Source organism: Myotis lucifugus, unplaced genomic scaffold (assembly GCF_000147115.1).
Source record: "Myotis lucifugus unplaced genomic scaffold, Myoluc2.0 scaffold_370, whole genome shotgun sequence".
Taxonomy (NCBI): domain Eukaryota; kingdom Metazoa; phylum Chordata; class Mammalia; order Chiroptera; family Vespertilionidae; genus Myotis; species Myotis lucifugus.
The window spans coordinates 676,936-701,722 of record NW_005871418.1 but is presented as its reverse complement, the minus strand read 5'-3'; the positions used below and the strand labels follow the sequence as shown (position 1 = coordinate 701,722).

The 24,787-nt window shown below is 39.0% G+C and overlaps 1 protein-coding gene across 2 annotated transcripts in view; it reads left to right on the top strand.

The window, feature by feature from the left end:
• The window catches only part of DPP10 (dipeptidyl peptidase like 10), a 478,664-nt gene that overhangs the window by 309,944 nt on the left and 143,933 nt on the right, over window positions 1–24,787 (top strand). For both annotated transcript variants that reach the window (XM_006101524.1, XM_023765017.1), the window contains 2 exons: window positions 14,779–14,831; window positions 14,933–15,014. In XM_006101524.1, the coding sequence (XP_006101586.1) occupies window positions 14,779–14,831; window positions 14,933–15,014 (135 nt within the window). The remainder of the gene's footprint in view (window positions 1–14,778; window positions 14,832–14,932; window positions 15,015–24,787) is intronic.

Below are 24,787 nucleotides of genomic sequence, written 5' to 3'. Positions count from 1 at the left end.
ATATATATATACATGCTGAGATGATAGCTCTGTCTGCAATGAAGCTGTACCACAGCATGATACATGGAATGTGTTTAAGAACACGTCAGGGCTAGTGAATGTTTGTGTTAAAATGGTACTCTCTCTCCAGATAGACAAATTATGAAAACTTGTCCCCTCTGAGCACTTGCACCCATGGACACACTGCTTGGCCGGGACTCAGTAGTTGCGCGATGAGGAAGATGCTCCCTTGTCTGATTGAACACAGCTCTGCCGAGGATAGCCAAATTATCGATTGGCTTTCAGTCTCCTCTTGTCCTCTCAGTTGTGTTGTTTTGTGTAGAGAAAAAATTGAGCAACCCTATTACAGAGCCTGATATATTTACAATAAACACATAGATGTGTGCATTTATATACATGCATGCACCATGCCAGTGATGGTATTAAAATTAGACATTTAAGTTAACTTTGATTGTCATTTAGTTTTACTGGGATTCAAATTGCTATGCACTTCTTACAATTTAAACATATTAAGATACTTCAGAAATAATCTCAATTTGGTAATGATTTTATACCAGACAACCTTTTTAATTTGCCAACATTTTTAGCCCAAAGAATATGATGTATAAATACAAAAAATATACTGGAAAATGTCAAAGTAGAATAATAAAAAATGATATAAAATATTATCAATTACTGATTACAAATTTGTGATTCATTAGCAGGGAAGATTTGAATCTCTGATTAATATCAGTAAAGATCCGGGTTAAGGTCCTGAATCTTATTATTTTTACCATTAGTTGTATACTTAGAAAATAAAACTAATGATAACGTTTACCCTGTATCTCCCAATTTTGTTATTCTTCCTACTAACACATTGAGAAAGAATGGAAAATAACATTGGAATTAGTGGAGATAGCTCTGCTGGGAAAGTGGATGCTTTGTTTCATAAAACCTGGAAACTTGTAGCAGGAAGTGAGAAAGGAGACACAGCGATATTCCTTTGCTGGCCCTCTCCCTCCTGTGCTGGCCACCTTCTTAGCTCTGGCTGCTCTGGCTCAATGATGCAGGGTCATGGAGGCCAAAGCAGCATTGATATTTTCAGAGCCACCAACTGACCGGCCCTCTTTTCTAATTGTAAAACTTATCAAACCCAGAGTCTAAGCCTGGGCTATTTCCTATAAGGCCACCAATCACATGTGACCATTTACATTTAAATTAATGTGTAAAAACTTGCATGTTTAGTCCCTCAGTTACTCCAACCACATTTCAAGTACTTTGTAAGTCACATGGCTCACAGCCAGGGCAGATTGACCGTGCCCATTGTTGCATAGAGTTCTATTGACCATGCTGGCCTAAGCACTTAGAAATTTTCATTTTTAGTTTACAAGTCCCTGGAATCGTGCTTTAAATATGCCAGTGACATACCCAGATCTCATTCCCATATTGACTGTGTCCTTTCCCCTTAGCAGTTGCCACTAGGTAATTAGTACTGTCTTGTGGATGAAACACGGCAGAGCACAGCGGTCACAGCGTTCTAGCCTTTAACCCTTCTGACAAAGACGCACTTACTTCCCTTTATCACAACGTGTTTGCTAGAGTAGAGTAATTACTGTATTTCACCCAATCTGAGATATCATCAATTGAAAGATACACCATTATTTTGTGTTCCAAGAAGCAATTAAATTATGACATTCCATTTATTTCAGAGTCATCTCAATTTCAGAGTTGTTAAAATGTGGAAAAAAATGCACATCTTAGAGTTATAGAAAAATGGTTAAATTAAAAGCCAGAACTCCATTTATTTGTAAAATCATACCTTGCAACATAGAATAAGACAACTTGAACACAGAAAATTATACTGGTGGTGTCTTAATGGATTTACAAATCTCTTAAAATATCTCTCTATCCCTTTGTTCATCTTTTAAATCTAGCTTGAATCTCAGATGAGAAATAACTCATATATATTTTTATATTAAGGTATGATTTAAATCAATAAAATTGTCCTTTTTTTAGAGTGTTGCTCTGCAAGTTTTCACAAGTACATATGGCCGTGGGACCATCACTACAATCAAGATATAGAATAGTGTCATAACACCAAATATTACTCCTGTCACCTTGTATTCATTCCTGCTTTTTAATCTCAATCCGTGGTACTACTGATTTGTTTTGTATCCATAGTTTGGCATTTTCTAGAATGTCATATAAATGGAATCATAGAGTATGTAACCTTTTAAATCTGGTTTCTTTTACTTTATATAATGCAACAAGGTTCATGCATGCTGTAGTAAATATCAGTATTACATCTCTTTTTATTGCAGAATAGTATTTCGTTGTATTGGCAGACCACTATTTATTTAGCCATTTCCCAATTGAGGGACATTTCAGTGATTTTAGGTTCATGAACTAAAAAAAAAAACTGGACACAGGTTTTTGTATAAACATAGATTTACATTTCACTTTGAGGAATACTTAAGAGTGAGAATTGATGAATCATATGGTAAGTATACATCTAACCTTATAAAAAACTGTGAAACTATTTTCTCAAGTACCATTTGACAGTTGCTACTTATAATCACCACTTGTATTATAATTATTATTTTGCCATTCTAATAGTATGTAATGGCATTTTAATTTTCCTAGTGAAATTTTCCTTAACATGGATTCATGGCCTTAATTACTATCCATATATCTTTGGATAAATGCTTGTCCAAAAATTTCCCTTTTTGGGTATGTAGTTGCCAGTTTTATTATTGTTGAGTTATGAGTTTTTTAATTTATTTTGGACACAAACCCTTTATCATATATGATTTGCAAACATTTTTCTTTCAGTCTGTAACTGACTATTTCATTTTGAAATAGGTGACTTTTAAAAAAGATATTTTCATTGATTTCAGAGAGGAAGAGAGAGGGAGAGATAGAGAAACATCAATGATGAGAGAGAATCATTGATTGGCTACCTCCTGCACCCCTCTCCCCCACTGCAGATTGAGCCACAATCCAGGCCTGTGCCCTGACTGAGAGTCGAATCATGACCTCTTGGTTCACAGGTCAACACTCAACCACTGAGCAACACTAGCTGGGCAAAATAGGCAACAATTTTTTTTGAATATCCAATATTCTTAATTTTGATGAAATCCAATTAAGTTTTATATTTATTCATAGTGCTTTTGGCTGTTTACCCAAGACATTTTGCCTAAGCAAAAGCAACAAAGATTTTATCTGTTGTTATTTTCTTGTAGACACTTTAGGTTTTATATTGAGAGTTCTGATTTACTTTTGTTAAGATTAATGCATGTTGAAAAAGATAAAGGTTTATTGTTTTGCATATGGTCATCCAATAATATTAATAGCATTTTCTGGAAAGTTTGGTTATCCTTTCTGGCCATGGAATATCAACTAGAAATATATATATATATATATATATATATATATATATATATATATATATATTTCCAATAAAAATCTGTTTTTAAAGAAATAACTCAAGAGTTTTTTAAAGGTAATGTGCAATACAATATTTATTCCACAAAATTTAATCCTCTTCTAAATTTAACTAGGACTTAATCAGGATATTAAGACCTATATTTAAATAGTCAAGATTTAGAATGTGTTTATAAGTCACAAAATAAAAAGGTATGAATGAACTAATATCAGCTGTTAAAGTATATTTTAAAGTTATTTTGAGGTGGTCCTCATCAAGAAAGGCAAATAAATAAATTAGACCAAAGTAGTTCAGGAAATGATAAAAGTTCCATATAGAATTTAGGGATAACATTAAAATTATATATATAAACAATTGTAGTGGAAAGCTGTGCCTGGTTATTTGGGGAATAAAGAACCAAACTGAGTATATACTTTGTACCTTAAACAAAAAATAATTGTAAGTGAATTGAAGAGATCATGGATTTTTAAAGTACTAGAAAAATTTATTGAAAGTTTATAATGTTATTACTGAAGCTTCCCCTTGGCATGCTACTGGCATCTGAAAGAGAAAATAACTTTAAAAAATCATATACAAATTTAAAATTTCTTTATAGAACACACAAATTAAAAAGCAAACATCAATTGTCTAAAATACTTGTTGTATTCATGAAAACAAAGTTACAATTCATAATATAAAAAGAACATTAAGAGATCAACAAGAGCTGTAACTGGTTTGGCTCAGTGGATAGAGCGTCGGCCTGCAGACTGAAGGGTCCCGGGTTCGATTCCGGTCAAGGGCATGTACCTTGGTTGTGGGCACATCCCCAGTGGTGGGTGTGCAGGAGGCAGCTGATGGATGTTTCTCTCTTATCGATGTTTCTAACTCTCTATCCCTCTCCCTTCCTTTCTGTAAAAAAATCAATAAAATATATTTTAAAAAAAGAGATCAACAAGAAAAATATAAATAACTCCATAGAAAATACATTGATGGACAAGTCACAAATGAAAAAATACAAAGCATTAAAAGCTTATGACAAGATATTCAAGCTGATTCACAAACTGCAAGTTTAAATAATGAAGTGTTTTTGTTTTTTTCCATTCAAACAATACAAAAACACAATAGGTAATATTTTTTTGTTGCATTAAGGAAAAAAAAATACTTGTGTAGTACACAGCAACATAAATTATTTTTAACCTGTCTGAAAATTTACTTGGTAATATGAATCAAAATGTAAAATGTGCATATCTTCTGACCTACAAATTTTAATTCTGGAATATATCCTAAAGATGTACATAAATATGCAAGGAAAATAATTTCAGCATTTTGTATAATATATGAAGAATATTACCAACCTATATTAAGTAGCTGTTAACATGTAAATACTTACATAAATTATACATTCTTGAAAATTATATTTATTATATTTTTCTCAATATTTAAAAAAATAATTCAACTCAGGTGAGTCTTAATTATCTATCTGAAAATAGTGTTGCGAAAAGTGACTAAGACAAATCCATACAAGTAATTTTATGTTTTGTGGGGTTTTTTCCCTGCTTGATAGTAAGAGTTTTATTTAAAAAATTAACAAGTTGCAATTCAAATAAATTTGATTTTTTTTCTGTCTCCATTCTCTTGGTTTAGCTTCATGTAATAGTTAAATAATTTTCATATAATTCGCCCTCTAGTTTTTATAACAAAATCATTGAAAATATTTTGCTTTTTCCATTTCCCTGATGAATAAATTAAACATTTTAAGTAATCTGCTTGAGAAAACAAAGTAAGATTTGATCCCATTGAAATGATGAAAGAACTGTTTCACCAAAGTTACTGTGGAACGAAGTAACCCTTTCCTAAGGCACATACTTGGCTCCATTAACAGGGACCTGTGCATTTCTCTATGTGGAAGCAGTAATTTTCATCCTTGCCATTCTAGTTTTAGCACCAAAGTTAAGGTTGAGAGTTCCTCTGTCACTCTGTCCTATTGCAATATGTTTATTTCTGCATTGACACGCTAGAGAGAAAACTAGTTTATATGCAGTTAGATTATGTTTCAATTTATTCTAGTGAAAATTGATAGCTGACTTACATCACTGATAGCAATAGACCTTTATATGTTTTTCAGGTATCAAACCAGATACTTCCAGTGATGATACACAGGGAATAGTTTAACACCAATTGGTGTGAAAGTAGTTCATATTCAATAATTAATGCAAAAAGTCTGTTACATGAAAAATTTTTCACAGAGCGTGGCATTACCAATGAGTTACTTCAGTCAACAATATATTATGGTGAAGGTTACATGTTATATTTGGACTAGAGGCCCCAATGCATGAAATTTGTGCAAGAGTAGGCCTTCCTTCCCTTAGCTGCCGGCACCGGCTTCCCTCTGGCAACCAGGATCCAGGCTTCCCTCCGGCCGCTGGCAGGCATCAGGGACTCGGGCTTCCCTCGCAGCCACGGCTTCATCTGGAAGGTCGTCCGGAAGGACTTCTGGTCTAATTAGCATATTATGCTTTTATTATTATAGATTATTGAAAACATGATGCTCTGGGCCCTCTTTGAAGTGAAATTCTGCATTCTAGACATTTCTGAATTCTAAGAACAACTTGAAGGGGGTTTGACTATGGTGATTGTTAATTTATTTAACAAGGGATACGGCAGAAAATTATTTATTCTGCTAGCTCAGAGGTCTCCTGTAATCAATAATAACGTATATTCTTGTGCTGGCTGTTGTGAATGTGCAGGGTGGTTAGATTATACCTTGGACACAATAGTTCTACATGAAAAATGATGCCGAGGTAATATTTGGTGTCTGCCTGTTTTTGAGACTTGAATGCAGTATTCACTATTCAATTCAGAGTACAATATTTTTTTTGCCAAATGGGAAGCCTACAAGACCCAAATAAAGAGAGAAAAAGTAAACGTATTACTTTACTATATTCTATTTGGTGATGGCTGCAGGCTAACAGAAGAGTTAAATTGGTTTTGTGCCAGATAGTCTGTTGTTTTTTGTTTTGTTGTTTTTTTTCTTTAGAGTTCACTTTTGTTTTATATAGATCTTAGCATAAATAGAGCTGAATTTAAGCGACACAAACTTTATTTTCTGTAGCAGCATTTATATTTAGTGCCCCATCTTTATGGTCTGCCATGACGGTAATAGGATGAAGAATCCTGCACGGTTCTGCCATGGGGAAGCACATTGAAACAGTGATAACATGTTTGGAATCTGTGAGACCTTGGTTCCAGTCTCTGTTTTACTAGTTGTGTATTCTGGATGAATAATATCTTAAAATTCATGGTGAGCATTAAGTGAGAACACAAATGAAAGTAGATTAAAATACTGACAAGTATAAAGTGTACCTTTAATTCCCTTTCATTTTTATTTTCCCTTTCAGCCAATAATGTCCAAAGTGTTCACCAAGCCCTTTTTATGCATTGAAAAACATTTTTGTAGAGCCGGAGCTTGTAATTTTGTGAATTGCATTTATTACATCAGAGTGTCCTACCTGACTATCTAGTTCTCCACTACATAATAAAGATTTTTTTTAAACAACAGAACCACTGCTCACTCATCCTAAAAGGTACTTCATTATTCTAGAACAAGCCTGACATCCCTATAACACTTCCACGAGAAACAAATGCCCTTTACCTCTGTTGTCTTTTCTCTCACTGATATTCTTTCATAAATGCTATTCGCTCAGAAACTTGCCTCCTCATAGGTTAGTTTTTCTAACTGTTTGAGTCCATGGCAAAACATAAAACCTACTTTAATTATTCTCCAGGCTATGAAAATACACGCTATTTAAACCCACTTGGCAGTTTAACTGCAGTGCAGAAAAAGGTTTGGCACCCAGAGTGTAAACATCTGGTACAAGAATAAATTACTAAAGTACCCTGTTCTTTTTTCTTGTAAGTATAACTCTTCTTGACATGAATGTCCATAGATGTCTTAGGTAATAACCAATTTTCCAAGAAAAAAATTGTGAAAAACAGCTAAAGGAGAAGATTTACATTTTTAATCTGATATATTAGGTCATCTTTCCAAAATGAAATCTCTTTTAACTGTGGTAATCATAATTAATTCACGCCTACTCCTGTCAATATATCTTTGTATGGTGGCTTAATAGGTCTGTCAGAAATGAATCTTTTGCAAAGCTGTAGTCATGCTTCCTGTCTGAGGTCCCTGAAGAGATGTACAGAGAGAGAAAGTCATGCTATGAGTTGTAATCAGAAGGACATGGGCTCAGATTGTAGCTCCATTTCCCTACTCACAAGTTCAGTGCTCCCAGAGCCCATCACGTGAACTATGAATGATAGCATCTTCCTAGGTTGCTTTAAACATCAAATGATATCCTATAATAATAGAGAAACATGGTAATTAGCCGTACCTCCTCTACCCTTCCCATTGGCTAATCAGGGCAATATGCAAATTAACTGCCAACCAAGATGGTGGCAGGCAGCCAGGCAGCTTGAAGCTATCAGGAGGCTTGCTTGCTTCAGTGACAGAGGAAGCCAAAGTTCCCCGCCTGCGGCTGCCAGCCTCTGAGCTTGCAGTTTGAAACATTGTTACAAATATAGAAGCTAAACAAAACCCCAGAAACCTGCTTTCAGCCAGCCAGGATCTCAGAGCTGGAGTTGAAACAGTGTTTCGATTATAGAACCCAAACAAACCAGATACTTGCTTTAAGCAGCCAAGGCCTCAGAGCTGGAGCCAAGCCTCAGAGCTAAAGCTGGCCCAGAATAAAAAAAGAAAAAAGAAAAAAAGGAGCGGTTGGGAGCTTCAGTCACCCACCAGCCTGAAAACAGCCCTCAGTCCCTCACCCAGAATGGCCAGGCACCCCAGTGGGGACCCCCACCCTGAAGGGTGTGTGACCAACTGCAAACAGCCATCATCCCCTCATCCAGGCTGGTCAGGCACCCCAGTGGGGACCACCACCCTGATCCAGGACACCCTTCAGGGCAAACCAGCCGGCCCCTACCTGTGCACCAGGCCTCTATCCTATATAGTAAAAGGGTAATATGCCTCCCAGCAGCGGGATCAGTGGAGCCATGAGGCCTCCTGGCACCAGGATCAGCATGACAGGGGACAGCGCCCAAACCCCCTGATCGCCCTGCAGCTCTGTGTGTGACAGGGGAAGGCGCCCCAACCCCCTGATCAGCCCTGCTCTGTGCCTGATAGGGGGGAGCTCCCCAACCCCGTGATCGGCCCTGCTCTGTGTGTGGACAGGGTGCAGCGCCCCAACCCCCCCCCCCCCACGGGCCCTGCTCTGTGTGTGACGGGGTAGAGCCATAACCTCCCCATCGGCCCTGCCTTGAGTGTGACAGTGGCGGCGCCCCAACCCCCTGATCTTCCCTGCTCTGTGTGTGACAGGGGGCGGTGCCCCAACTCCCCTATTGGCCCTACTCTGTGAGTGACGGCGGGAGCTCCCCAACCCCCTGATCGGCCTTGCTCTGTGCATGACAGGGTACGGAGACCCAACCCCCTGATGGGCCCTGCTCTGTGCATGACAGGGGGCAGCACCCCAACCCCCTGATCGGCCCTGCTCTGTGTGTGACAGGGGGTGGCACCGCAACCTCCCCATCGACCCTGCCTTGAGTGTGACAGGGGGCGGTGCCTAAACCAGGAGGTCATTATCTCCCGAGATGTCCCAGACTGCGAGAGGGCACAGGCCGGGCTGAGGGACCCCCTCTTTCCCCCCGAGTGCACAAATTTTTGTGCACCGGGCCTCTAGTATATATATAAAGCACTCAGAAAAGTTAGGTATAAAGCAAATGTTCATGTCAAGAATTGTTAGTTATATGCAGGATAAACTTATTTACTACACTAGCTGCATTTTTCTCAACCCTATTAGTCCCTTCAATGCCTAAGTCAATTGTTACATTCTTTATGATGCTATCTTGAAGCCAAGAAGATGAATTGCTTCTCGGAAAGCCTATATGTTTATAATCTGTAAGTCCTCATTTAACTCTGACCTTTCACCAGAGTGCCCCATTGCTAATGGAATGTTTCTTAACCTTGCAACCCCAACTGCATCAAGAGCTGCTTGGGGACAGGGGTCACGTTTCTGGTGGCCTTTTCATTGGGCAAGGTACTTAACTTATGAGCTTCTGCATAATTAGTATCCCATAAATGTTTACAAACTGACAGACAACATATAAGAGTAAATAAAATTATCAACTCATACTCCTTTATATGTTGTACTATTTTAAAGATAATTTTTATTATCACAATCTTTTTAAAAAAATAGTACTAGTGCAATGTTTGTGTCAAAGTGGTTGCTTAATAAAGAGTTGATGAATGAAGCTAGTTTTCTTTTACACAGCATGAATTCCACCATTTGGGATAACATCTATACTTTTCTTATTCAAGTTCTGGCAGGCCTTAAATATGTCTGATTTGTTTTCTTTCTTCCAGTAATAGTTCAGGCAATGTTTATGTTATTTCATTATTTGCAGATTCTGGATTTGAAAAATTTCCCAATTTCCAGAATGTATTTATAACCTCAAAAATCAATGCTCACTGTACATCCTCTGTCATCTACATGTGCTGGGCAGCGGACATGTGAGGGGCATGGTGCACACTTTCTCAGCTGAGATCATACAAGGCAGCCTTTCATTTTTTTTATTCACCTTTCATACAGAAAAATGTCTTTTACATGACCTCATTAGTACCATGTTTTTCACATGTTGATGCTTTTTGCTGATGGTTTTTCTATTTAAAATATCCCCCAAACAGTGCTGAAATGTCGTTTAGTGTTCCTAGTTACAAGAGGGCTGTATGTGCTTTATAGATAAAGTACATCTATTAGACAAGCGTCACTCAGGCATGAGTCATAATGCTATTGGCCATGAGTTCAATGTTAATGAGTTAACAATACTAAATATTAGATACGGTGTCTTCAGAAAGAAACTTACATAAAATAAGATTATGTGATGATTGGTCGATGAAACTGTTATAACCAGAGGCTCATAGCAACCTAACCCTGTATTTCTCTTAGGAGCAATGGTTCAGTCTTTGCTAATTCAGTGTATACAATGACTTATAGAACATGACTACAACAAATAATAAGAATTGATTGCACCATTCTTAGTAATTAACATTTAGTAATCAACCTTTTCTTGTGGAGCCCAGAGTGATGTAGAGGTAATGTGGATCAGATTGCATTGCAGGTTCTTATGATACTTTCTGTACCTCCCAATAAATACCTTTTGGCATCATGATATGGAATGATTGGGCATTTCAAGGCCAGCTTCTAAGAGTAAGCCTTGATCAATATTTTACATATTGTATCTCAGTTTTGCCCCATGCCCATTACCTCAGCCATTAACTATTCAAACTCTGTAACAAGCAGTGGAATATCACTTGCAAAGATGAGATGAATATGTGATTTTTGACTGTGAAATGTCCATGTCCCCAAGGATCTCATCAGGTGCTCAGTTTGGCTCTTGTTATGCAGCAGCCAAACTGTAGAGGAAAAAGACTGTCTCTAACATTAGTGTCTCCACTTTTATCCTCTCATCTTGAATCAAGACCTACCTAGCCAATGTCGTAGAAGAACTGTGGATAAGAGGAAATGAGTAATGTTAACAAAAAGAATCATACACAAAAATAAACTCAAAATGGATAAAGACTTAAATGTAAGATAGGAAACCATAAAATCTTAGAAGAAGCCATAGGCACCAAAATAGCAGACATTTGTTGTAGCAATATCTTTACCAATACAGCTCCTGGGGCAATGGGAACTAAGGAGAAAATAAACAAATAAAACAAATAAAACAAATAAACAAATAAAAAGCATCTGCACAGCAAAAGAAATCATCAACAAAACAACAAGAAAGCCCACTGCATGGGAGAACATATTTGCCAATGTTATCTCCGATAAGGGTTTAATCCCCAACATTTACAGGGAACTCATACAACTGAACAAAAGGAAGATAAACAATCCAATCAAAAAATGGGCCAAGTACCTAAATAGACACTTTTCGAAAGAGGATATACAGAAGGCCAAGAGACATATGAAAACATGCTCAAAGTCACTAATCATCTGAGAGATGCAAATCAAAACAACAATGATGTACCATCTCACACCTGTCAGAATGGCTATCATCAACAAATCAACAAGTGACAAGTGCTGGAGAGGATGCAGAGAAAAAGGAGTTTCCTCAAAAAATTAAAAATGGAACTCCTATTTGACTCAGTGATCCCACTTCTAGGAATATATCCCAAGAAACTAGAAACACCAATCAGAAAGGATATATGCACCCCTATGTTCACAGCAGCACAATTTACCATAGCTAAGATTTGGAAACAGCTTAAGTGCCCATCAGCAGATGAGTGGATTAGAAAACTGGTACATCTACATAATGGAATACTATGCTGCTGTACAAAAGAAGGAATTCTTATCATTTGCAACACCATGGATGGAACTGGAGAGCATTATGCTAAGCGAAATAAGCCAGTCAGAGAAAAATAAATATCACATGATTTCACTCATTTGTGGAATATAAAGAGCATCATAAACTGATGAACAAAAATAGATACAGAGACAAAGAAGCATTGAACAGACCATCAAACCTCAGAGGGAAGGCAGGGGAGGGCTGGGGGGGTGGTAAGAGATCAACCAAAGAACTTGTATGCATGCATATAAGCATAACCAATGGACACAGACACTGGGGGGATGAGGGCATGTGCCAGAGGGTGAGGGCATGTGCCAGAGGGTGAGGGCATATGCCGGGGCGGGGGGGTAGGGGAGGTAAATTGGGGGAAAAGGAGACAAATGTACTATATGAAAATAAAATCTTGATATGTTAAAAAAGGAAGTGCTATCAAAAGAAGGAAATAAAGAGATACAAATTAACACAAAGTGAATTTAGACCAGTGTACCTTAATACAGATATCACTAAAGCTGAATCCAATTCTCATTGAAAAAAACCCTTTTAAAATTGCTTCAACACTATGCAAACAAACAGAGAGACCTCTACCTCTAACCCTGCTGAAGATTCCTCCTACCCAACTCATTATATTCTGTTGTGGGCATAGAAGGCTATTTTAACTATGAAAGTTACAAAACGAAGAAGTATTTGAGATCTGCCTGGACACCACACACACACACACACACACACACACACACACACACACACACTACACCAAGGGCAGTGGATTTAGAGGAAAGAGCTCTAAACTAGGAATAAAGGACTAGGTTCTAATTATCTGTAGATGGCAAACTGCTGGCTTTGTAGGACACCTACAGATGAGCCTGAAAGCCTGCACCTTATTGCTTCTACCTGTTATGGGTTTAGGGGCAAGTCCAGGTAAACTTATTTTTTGTGGTCTCCCACCTCAACACACCAGCTGTGAGAAACAATGCTGTGTCAGGCTAAGAATTACAAGACAGGAAGCAGATTTCCATATCTCCGTCTCCAAATCACATCATTTAGAGGACATTTATGTCCTTTGGAGTCATTCATTGAGAAGAGCCAGCTACCTCTATGACAAACATCACAGCAAGAGACCAAATTCAATGGTTATATCCAGTTTTGCCTCAATCATTGTTTCGGCCTGCTTTGCCTAAAAAGTAATGCACAGCAATTTTTTTATCTGGAGATGGATGTGAGCCTAGAATTCAGGTATAGTCCTAGATGATTTACAGATAGGATGAATGGTTTACATTACCCGTAATGCCATGTACACATGTGTCTGCTTTGAAGGTCAAGTGCTCACTTGACAGTGTGCTTTGGCAACAGAACTTTCTGAGATAAAAAATGTTTATAGATGTGGTCACATTTCTCACCTATCAGCCATAGTAGTAAATTCAAGGCTCAAAAGATGTATTCATTAGGGAATTGTATAGAATATGATGTGAATGTCAAAATAGACACCAGTAAAAATCATTTTTACGTCTACAACTCTATAGTGAAGGCAATCTCAAAGTTCAGTTATTTCCAAAAAAAAAAGCTTCACTGGAAAACACAGTATTACAACAAATAGGGGAAGGATTGTTATTGCACTATAAAGAGAACACTAGTATTGCTTTTCCAAATATGTGGAAATCCTGTTTAATTGGAGCTATTATTGCACTGAGAATAAATAACACATTGACTTCAAGGGAGTTTTAGTTGGCAGTATTATATAATTTGTACAATGTACATCCACTATAGGAATAAAATAAGCTTTTTACAATTGCATACTGAAAGTATAAGTTCTGTAAAACCTGAAAATAATAATAATAATATAATTTAATATAGCTAGATAAACGTTTTGTTCACCAGAACTAAATAGCTTAGAGAAAAATAATTTTCACTGAAATACAACACATTCATCATCTCTTTCCCTAGCCTATTTTTTTTTGCATTTTTCCTCATTTACTCAGTAGTCCACTATTTCATCATTTCTAATTACTAAGAACCAAACGTAGAAATATCTTCGCATTATCCACTATGGTCCATCTTTGGGATTTGATGTCACCCCATCATAGGTTCTGTAATCCTTGGGAAGATGGCCTTTAAAAAGAAACAAGGTTCTAAATAAGATGGTACTAACATCTCTTGAAGATTACATACTTGCAAACAACTATTTAATATATTATTTTCAACAATTACTATGAAGGGGTTGGGGGAGGTATCACATTTTGTTTCCAACAAAAAACACCTCAAGCTATATGAGATTTTCCCCATCAGAATCATTACTCAACAAATACTGTTGCATATTGCGTGCAAACATTACTCTGTATTAGGTAATGTGGAGGATGTAAAGGTAATACACAACTGGACCTGACATCATTCTGGGGGAAAAGAAGACATATACTTAAAATAGTTATAACGTGTGCACTACAGGGTGAGAGTGTCCTGAGAGTCTGAGTAATCTGTGAGAGAGATGGAATAGGAGGAGGAAAAATTTCCACCTGAGTTAAGGTAGGATGGCCTAGAAAGAAAAAGTTCAGAATATACAAGGGGAATTTGTCTAATGCAATTGAAATATAGACTAGATGAAGGAAAGCAGTGGATTATAAGGGTGGGAAAACAAGTAGACTCCAAATACCAAAAGCCTTAAATATCGACAGAATAGTGTGAACTTTATTTTATAGATGATGAGGAATCACTAAATATTTTTAACAAGATAGAATTTTGATCACAATTATGCTAAATATAGAGTGGACTGAATAAAAAATGCGACTGATGGTCAGATAAAAGTTAGAAGGCTACTGCAGTAAGGCTCAGAGAAGGTAATGAACCCCAGAACTGCAATATGTCACATTTTGATTTCTCTCAAACCAATACTTGGCTACCCTGGAATTTAATAAAAACATATATACACATTAAGATAGAGCCTTTATTTCAACTATAGTCAATAACTCTTTTTTTTTAAATTTCAGATTTTTCATTATTCGTATACTGCTTCATATGTGATTTACAACATACACACTAGGTAAGTTCTTTGATTTTCTGGTTTTCCTGAGAAATTGTCCAAATAAATTACTGGTGTAGATGTCAATTTGTTCATGTAAAAAATATTTACCTTTTTTCAAGGGAAGTTTGGGAGTTAAACCCTCCAGAAGTAGCGGACTCCGTGTTGCAGTATGCGGCCTGGGGTGTCCAAGGGCAGCAGCTGGTAAGCACAGGCACTGGGATGCACAAGTATCATCAGCCGTGGCCCTAGGGCCTAGGGAAATGTTTACAGACCCACTACAGTGGGTTACAGACTATTTTTTTAAAACATTTTTTTATTTTCAATTACAGTTGATACACATCATTTCAAGTGTACTCCCCAGTTACCAGACATTATATAATATGTAATCCTCCCAGTAAATTCCACGCCCACCCAGCACACCTAGTTATTAGAATATTACTGACTATATTCACTATGCTGTACTTTACATCCCCCTGACTATTCTGTAACAACCAATGTACACTTCTTAATCACTTCACATTTTTTGTACATTCCCCTAACCTCCTTCCCCTCTGGCAATCAACACAAAGTTCTCTGTATCTATGAGTCTGTTTCTTTTCTGCTTGTTCTTTTTGTTTGAAGATTCAATTGTTGATAGATATGTATTTATTGCCATTTTATTGTTCATATTTCTATCTTCTTTTCTTCTTCTTACAGAAGAGCCTTTAACATTTTATATAATACTGGTTTGGTGGTAATGAACTTCTTTAGCTTTTTCTAGTCTTGGAAGCTCTTTATTTGTCCTTTGATTCTACTAGTAAATGATAACTTTGCTGGGTAGAATAACCTTGGTTGTAGGTCCTTGCTTTTCATCACTTTGAATATTTCTTGCCACTCCCTTCATGTCTGCAAATTTTCTATTGAGAAATAATCAGACAGTTTTATGGAACTCCCTTGTAGGTAATTAACTGATTTATCTTGTTGTTTATAAGATTCTCTGTTTGTCTTTAACCTTTTGCATTTTAATTATAATGTGCCCTAATGTGAGCATCTTTGGGTTCATCTTGTTTGGAATTCTCTGTGCTTCCTGCACTTGTATGTTTATTCCTTTACCAAGTTAGGGAAGTTTTCTGTCATTATTTTTTTCAATAGGTTTTCAATTTCTTTGCTCTCTCTCTTCTCTTCTGGTGCCCCCATGATGTGAATGTTGATACACATAAATTGTCCCAGGGGCTCCTTACACTATCCTCATTTTTTTTAATTCTTTTTTTTTCTTTTTGTTGTTCTTATTGGGTATTTTTTGCTTCCTTATATTCCTAATTGCTGATCTGATTCTCAGCTTCCTCTACTCTACTGTCAATTCCCCATAAATTAATTTTTATTTTACTTAGTGTATCCTTCATTTCTGACTGGTTCTTTTTTATGCTGTTGGGGCTCTCACTAAGTTCCTTGAGCATCCTTATAATCAGTGTTTTGAACTCTGCATCTTATAGATTGCTTATCTCCATTTTGTTTAGTTATTTTTCTGGATTTTTGTTCTGTTATTTCACCTTGTGTTTCTTTCTATTTATTAGGCAGAGATGTTCCATCTCTCATGTTTGGTAGTGTGATCTAATGTAGTAGGTGTCCTGTAGGGTCCAGTGGCACAGCCTCCCTGATCACCCCAGCTGGGAATTTGAGGTACATCCCCTCTGTGAGCTGTAGTTGAGTTGTAGTTGAGTCTTGATTGCTTTTGGCACATCAGTGGAAGGGATTTACCCAGGCGGATCAACTACAAGGATTGGCTCTGACCACTGATCACCAACCTCCAACCACTGTGGAGGATCAGCTGTGTAGAGACCCACTACACAGAGCAGGACTTAGTTCAGCAGGGCTCTATGCCCTCTGAGTCAACCCTTGAGTGTGTCGCTTGTGGAGGTGATTGGATGGTGGTGCTTCAATGTGATCTGAAGCTGTCCACTGGGTGTGCTAGCTCTGGGGCCTCCCAGGAGGTGCAGGCCAAGGTCCACCATGGTGTGTATTCTGCCGGGGGCCATCTGGAATGAGCTACACAGTCATCTGCAGGTGGTTGTTACATGTGCTGGGCTTGGAGGTGCCCAGGCAAGGCCAAGCTGTGAGCCAAGGCCAGCTGCTACTAGTGCCAGGACTTGGGTGACTTAGTGAGAGGTATGGGCTCACTGAGACCAAATGCTGCTTATTTGAAAGATTTTAGGGAAACCTGAAACATGAGCCAAGATAGGCCATTCCTATTGAAAAGCTACTGGAAACAGCTTGGGTGGGCCTGAAATTTGAGTAGGGCAGGACCTTAGGGAGTCACCAGGGTGGGGCAAAGAGTGTGTGTTAGGTTGATGGAATCTCAGATATGGCACCCATTTGCTGGCTTTGTGGGGGGAGGGCTCATGAAAGGAACAATGGCTTCTGGGAGAAAACTAGTCCTTCAGCTCTTGCCCTGATGACAAACAATTCAGTTCCTCTCATATGCCCCTGATGCTGTCTTATCCTGGAGTTCAGAGCAAGTGAGTCCAAGTAAGTCTGTGTATGAGCCCTTTAAGAAGAACACCTGGACCCCAGCAGCCTTGGCCTCCCTCCTCAATCCATGCTGGATTTTAGTGCCAGAAATTATGGGGACTTCTCTTCCTGGGACTAGAACCCTGGGCTGGGGAGCCCAGTATGGGAGTGGGTCCCCTCACTCCTCAGGGTGGACCTCCACAGCCTTGGTATCCCTGATGGGCACTTGGGCTGTTTCCAGATCTCAGCTATTATAAATAATGCTGCTATGAACATAGGGATACATATATTATTTCTGATTGGTGTTTCAGACTTCTTAGGATATATTTCTAGAAGTAGGATCACTGGGCCAAATGGCAGTTGCATTTTTAACTCCATGCTATTTTCCATAGTGGCTCCACCAGTCTTCATTCCCACCAGCAGTAACCAGGGTTATACATCTGATAGGGGGTTAATTTCCAAAATATGTAAAGAACTCATACAACTTAACAAAAGGAAGTAAAAAAATCTAACTGAAAAATGGACAAAGTGCATAAGTAGACACTTCTCCAAAAAGGACATACAGATGGCCAAGAGACATACGAAAATATGCTCAAAGTCACTAATCACCAGAGAGATGCAAATTAAAACAACAGAGAGGTATCACCTCACACCTGTCAGAATGGCTACCATCAACAAATCAACAAATAGCAAGTGCTTTATAAATGCATTCCATGTGACATGGAAGTATTTTATACATGCCTATTAGACCTCTTAATAATTATATTTTTAATTTTTTTTTTACCAGTGATAGTGGGTATATGATCTTTTTCTTTAGAATCCTATTAGTTTTACATTAAATAATTTGAACTATATGAGGCATGAGTGGCTTTTCATGTTAAATAAATCTTTCAGTAAATTGAGTTTCTTGATACCCTTGTTAATATATTTATTCTATTTACCTTTAACAGTTCTGATTGACCAACCCTAACTCTTACCTTTATTTTTTTATTACTTTTTAATATATTTCTTTATTGATTTCAGAGAGGAAGGAAGAAGGAGAGAGAGATAGAAACATCAATGATGAGAGAGAATCATTGATCAGATGCCTCCTGCACATTCCCTACTGAGGATCGAGCCCTTGGCCGGAATTGAACCTGGGACCCTTCAGTCCGTAGGTTGATGCTCTATCCACTGAGCCAAGCCGGCCAGGGCACTAACTCTTATCTTTAGCAGAGTCTTTTAAAACAAGTTAAAATCTTTTAGATTTTTAAAAATTAGAATGTTGCATAAAGAGCAGCTCGTGAGCTGAGCTATGTTTCTTATTTCCCATAAGTTTCAATTTCCTCATATGTAAAACAGAAATATCTATACCACCATTTCATTAAGATAGTTACTGGATAAATATAAATGTTTCTTTTAATAAGATGAATATTATTGTCTTTTTTATTTTACTTTATAAATCTAAGAAATAATTTCTTAAGCAAAATTGTGAGATAGGGGACTACTAGAAATTTCACATCATAAGAAGGCTGTAGAATAATATACTGTAACTAAAAGATGCTCTTTTCATTAGTAACAACTTCTGGATCCTGAAATACCCAGGAAGTGAATATACCTGGTACAGGGTTTCTTCTAGTAACTGGTCATATGACAGTGGCCAAATCATTTTTCCTCTTTGCACCTCATTTTCATCAGCCGCAAAATGAGGGCATTTGCTTGTGCTTCTTGACTTTATTCTTATTGCATTCTATATAATAAAATTCTAAGCATAAGTTTCTAATTGTCTTAAATGGACATTATATTCATTTAAAAAATTATCAGATTGGGATACAGAAAGGAGAACATGAAGTAGAAAAAAGTTAAGGAGTGATTGCCCTGACAGGTTATCTCTAGATATACGGTTCTAATGTTTTTATTGATTTTAGAGAGAGAGGAAGGGAGAGAGATAGAGAATAGAAACATGGATGAGAGCAAAACATTGATTAGCTGCCTCCTGCATGCTCCCAACCAAGGATAGAGCCTGCAACCTGCGCAGGTGCCCTGACTCGGAATCTAACCTGAGACCTCTTGGTTCATGGGTTAATGCTAAACCACTGAGCACACTGGGTAGCTATATTTTTAATGATAGTTTGCCACTCACAAATGTTTCCTGAGTCAGCTGGAATAGATTAGTATTTTGGAGCAGGAAAAATATTTTTCCACATGCAATAACAGCTTTCATTGTATCTTGGTGAATGTACTCCTCAAACAGAAACTTTTAAATGTAATATTAAAATAAGTAACTAATTATAATATAGAAAAGTATCAACAGTAAAATAAATGGTTATTCCCTAGTTTTTAATCCCCCATTTCCTTTACATGGTTTTATGGATTCAGACTAAAGGGACATTGAGAAATCAAAGGCTTACCAAAACTATTGAGGGAAGTACACACAAAGTTGCCAGACATTATATCTGAAGCTGCTTAAAGATCCTTATAGTTGTGCTTCACAATGAAATCCTATATAACACTGTATGCACAGCCATTCAGATCCACACTAAATGGCTGAATAATCTATACTAATAAAAGGGTAATATGCTAATTAGACCAGACATCTTCTGGACATCCTTCCAGACAAAGCCACAGAGAGGTATCACCTCTGTGATGGGGGCTGAGGCAGAGGCCATTAGGAGCAATCAGGCCAGCAGGTGAGAGCAGTTATGAGCTATCAGGCTGGCAGGGGAAGGCAGTTAGGGGAGATCAGGCCAGCAAGGGAGGGCAGTTAGGGGTGACCAGGCCAGCAGGGGAGCAGTTAGAGGGTGATCAGGCAGGAGGCAGAGGTGGTTAGGGGTGATCAGGCCAGCAGGGGAGCAGTTAGGGGCAATCAGGCAGCAGGCAGGTGAGTGGTTAGGAGCCAGTGGTCCTGATTGCAAGAGGGATGTCTGACTGCTGGTTTAGGTCCTAAACCAGCAGTCAAATATCCCTCTCACAATCGGACATCACCTGAGGGGTCCTGGATTGGAGAGGGTGCAGGCCGGGCTGAGGGACCCCCTCCCCTGTGTATGAATTTCGTGCACCGGGCCTCTAGTCCTATATAATAAAAGCCTAACATGCTAAGTGTCTAGTCATCTAGTCAGCCATTCAACCAATCAAAGCGTAATATGCTAATGATATGCTAAGGCCACTCAACCACTTGCTATGATGTACACTGACCACCAGGGGGCAAACAATCAAATGGTCAACCAGTCGCTATGATGTGCACTGACCACCAAGGGGCAGACACTCCAACCGGTAGGTTAGCTTGCTGTTGGGGTCCGGCCAATTGGGACTGAGCAAAACAGACTGGACAGCCCTGGAGCCCTCTTGTGATCCTCCCTGGCCCCAATCATGCACTGGTGGGATCCCTTGGCCTGGCCTGTGCCCTCTTGCAATCTGGGACCCCTCGGGGGATGTCAGATAGCTGGTTTCAGCCCGACGACAGAATGACCAGTCACTATGATGCACACTGACCACCAGTGGGCAGATGCTCAATGCAGGTCAATGCACTCCCACAGGGGGAGTGCCATTCAGCCAGAAGCCAGGTCCATGGCTGGTGAGTGCAGTGGCCGTGGCGGGAGCATCTCTTGCCTCAGCGGCAACAGTAAGGATGTCCAACTGCCAGCTTAGGCTCGTTCTTCCCAGGGAGCGGGTTTAAGCCATCAGTTGGACATCCCCTGAAGGCTCCTGGACTGTGAAAGGGCAAAGGCTGGGCTGAGGGACCCCCTCCCCCCAAGTGCATGAATTTCATGCACCAAGCCTCTAGTTGATTTAATCATTATGAAGAAAAGCCAATGATTTAAAGTGAAAACAAAGTCAACAGTTCAGATACCATAGATAATACACAGTATATTTACCTTTATCATGTGTAATAGAGAAATGTTAAAGCAATGGGTATATACCCTAAGGAAGACTGTTTCTAGATCCATTCCATTATGACACTCCTGAAGAGTGGCAGTAGGAGCTGCTAGATATGAAGATTAGGACAGTGAGACAAAGAAGGGCAGGGAGTAACAGCCTAGGCTGGGCTGCTTTGGCTCACTGGGAAGTCAGAGGGAAGGGGCCTTGTAGACAGGTTCCGGGGTTAGCCCAGGACAAGCTGCCACTGCCCATTTCTCTCCTGGTTGCAAGTCCCTTGGAAATTAGGAGATAAGTGATTGTGGGGAAAGGGAAGGGGGAGGGAATGGCACAGGCATGGTCCCTGCAGGAGAGCATGCTAGGATCTTAATTTTGAGGAGTTTTAAAGGCTGGGCATTTAGGGAGTTCTTAGGGGTGGATCAATAGAATAGTCATCAGCTTTATGTTGATGTACCAAAATAAGATTTATTCTTTTAATTTGTCTGTCCTTGGGTGTGGTTGATACAAATGGCACTTGATTGGATTTCTGTTATCTGTCTCCCTGAGTAGAGTGATTTAAGCTATTTATTCTCTGATTGAAGAGGATAAATGCAAACCATTTACTCTTAAATGTCTTTGGTTTAGGGAAGATAGGCTTTACTAGGTGGCCAAAAACTGCTATTTAACTATAGGTCTCAGTTTCTCTATTTTTCTGGTCCTAGAATTTCCCAAGCTTCTTACTATTCTATAACAGAGGCATGAATCAATATATTTATGGACATAAAATTCCAGAACCCAGAAAGCTCCAGATAAATTTATGTTTGTGTCACTGAGGAGTCTTTAGGGAATTCTTTGAAACTTTGATTTGTTTTAAATTATTCTCTTATTCTCCAAGTCTGAAAAGAACCTACAGCTATGTCAAAATAATAGTTTGATATTCTCAAAGAATTATTAAATCATTAATTTATTTACTTACTCCTACATTATTGATTTCTTACTCTTAGATATATTTGAGAAAAAAATCATAGAATATACTAGAAGTTTATAAAAATCATAGATCTCATGGGAGTCATTTTACAAGTGATTGGATCCATTTCTTACTGACTGTTGACCTTGAAAATATTATTCAATCTCTAATGCCTTAGTTTCATTATCTTTAAAATGGTGACAATAACAGGACTTTATTGATAGTGCTAGTGTTTAAATATAAAACACTTGGAAAAGTATCTGGCATATGGTATTTCAGTGGTGTTAATTTTTATTATTACTAGAGGCCTGGTGCACGACATTTGTGCACTGCGGGGGGGGGGGGAGGTCCCTCAGCCCAGCCTGCACCCTCTTGAAGTCCAGGACCCCTCAGGGGATGTCCGCCTGCCGCATAGGCGGGAGAGGCTCCCCCCACCACTGCTGCGCTCTCCAGCTGTGAGCCTGGCTTCTGGCTGACTGGCGCTCTCCCTGGGGGCAGCTCCTGCTTTGAGCATCTGCCCCCTGGTGGTCAGTGCACGTCATAGCGACCAGTCATTCCGCCGTTCAGTGGATTTGCATATTAGGGTTTTATTATCTAGGATACAAATACATTTTTAAGAAATTTTATCACTTTAATATTCTCTTCTTGAGAAATTTTAGTTTTACTAATTTGGTAAAAAATAAAAACAAAACAAAAATCTAACAGCCTAAGTTTTTTGTAATGGAATTTTCCAAAGTCTTTGGGAAAGTTTTGAGATAAAGTCCATATTTATCAAGGCTATCTGTTGTGTGCATGTAAAAATAAAAATCAATATAAATTAAGGATGTATCTTTACAAATGGCTAATGGTCTATTTCCTGTGAATATGACAAGCTTTGTCAATATTTGAAGCCATCAGAAGACTTATCAATATGATTTTATTAGTGATCAGTCTTTGTAATACTACTTTAATTAGTTTTGCATTAAACGTAATTAGAGAGTCCTGTAGTGTTTATGAAACAAGGACAAATAATTTCTCATCCTTAATTTCAGTCTCTAATTTTATTTGCTGCAAAAGAAATTTCTGGCTGTAGACAAATGAGGTAAGAGATTGACATGATTTATGGAAAAGACTGTCTGAGTTAGAAATGAAAGGATGGAGAATGTTTCAGTAGCACTTGATGTGGGGGAAGGCAATTTGCATGCGGCGCTTTGTGGAAGAAAAACTGACACAATACAACATGTGTTACTTAGAAAAGGTAGTGAGTAGACAGTGTTAGATGTAGTGAATGTTTTATAAAAAGAAAAGTGGGTCCTACCTAAGACAGAAAATAAAGTATAAGTCATTCAATTGAAGAGGCTTCTGGTTTAAGAGGGTATATTATTTTTCTTTACAAAAATAACTGGTCTTATAAAGGCTAAAATTGCTCATTGTATAACAATCTGAAAATTCATATAGTGATATTAATTAATTTAAATTCATGTTAAAAATACTTATTCATAATTCTACCATAATAATGAAAAGTCAGATTTAAAAGTGTTATTTACAATAGCTAAGACTTGGAAACAACCCAAGTGACCATCAGTAGATGAGTGGATAAAAAACTGTGGAATATTTACACAATGGAATACTATGCAGCTCTAAAAAAGAGGGGTGTCTTACCCTTTGGGACAGCATAGATGGACCTGGAGACTATTATGCTAAGTAAAATAAGCTAGTCTGAGAAAGACAAATATCACATGATTTCACTTTTTTGTGGAATCTAATGAACAAAATGAATTGACCAACAAAATAAGACCAGAAGCATGGAAGCATGGGCCATACTAACATACCTTGGTGTGGGATTGGGGGAAAAAAAAGAGATAAACCAAAGAACTTATGTACTTGTATGCATAATGCATGGACACAAGCAATATGAGGGTGAAAACCTGGGAGTGGGGTAGGGGCAGGGCCTGTGCCCTCTCGCAGTATGGGACCCCTCAGGAGATAACGACCTGCTGGCTTAGGCCTGCTCCCAGGTGGCAGAGGGCAGGCCCAATACCTAGGTACAGCCCCTGGTTGGGCTCAGAGCAGGGCCGATTGGGGAGTTGGGGCGCCGCCCCCTTGTCATGCACAGAGCAGGGCGGATCGGGAGGTTGGGATGCCACCCCTAGTTACACTCAGGGTATGGCTGATTGGGGGGTTGGGGCACCTCCCTCTGTCACACTCAAGGCAGGGTCAATAGGGAGGTTGCGGCGCTACCCCCTGTCACGCACAGAGCAGGGCCGATCAGGGGGTTGAGGAGCTCCCCCCTGTCACACACAGAGCAGGGCCGATCAGGGGGTTGGGGAGCTCCCCCCTGTCACGCACAGAGCAGGGCCGATCAGGGGGTTGAGGAGCTCTCCCCTGTCACTCACAGAGTAGGGCCGATAGGGGAGTTGGGGGCACCGCCCCCTGGTCACACACAGAGCAGGGCGGATCAGGGGGTTGGGGCGCTGCCCTCTATCACCCACAGAGCAGGGCCAATCAGGGGGGTTGGGGCGCTGCCACTGTCACACTCAGGGCAGGGCCGATGGAGAGGATATGGCTCTACCCCGTCACACACAGAGCAGGGCCCGGGGGGGGGGGGGGTGCCGCACTCTGTCACACACAGAGCAGGCCCGATCAGGGGGTTGGGGCGCCGCACCCTGTCACGAACAGAGCAGGGCACATAGGGAGGTTGTGGCCC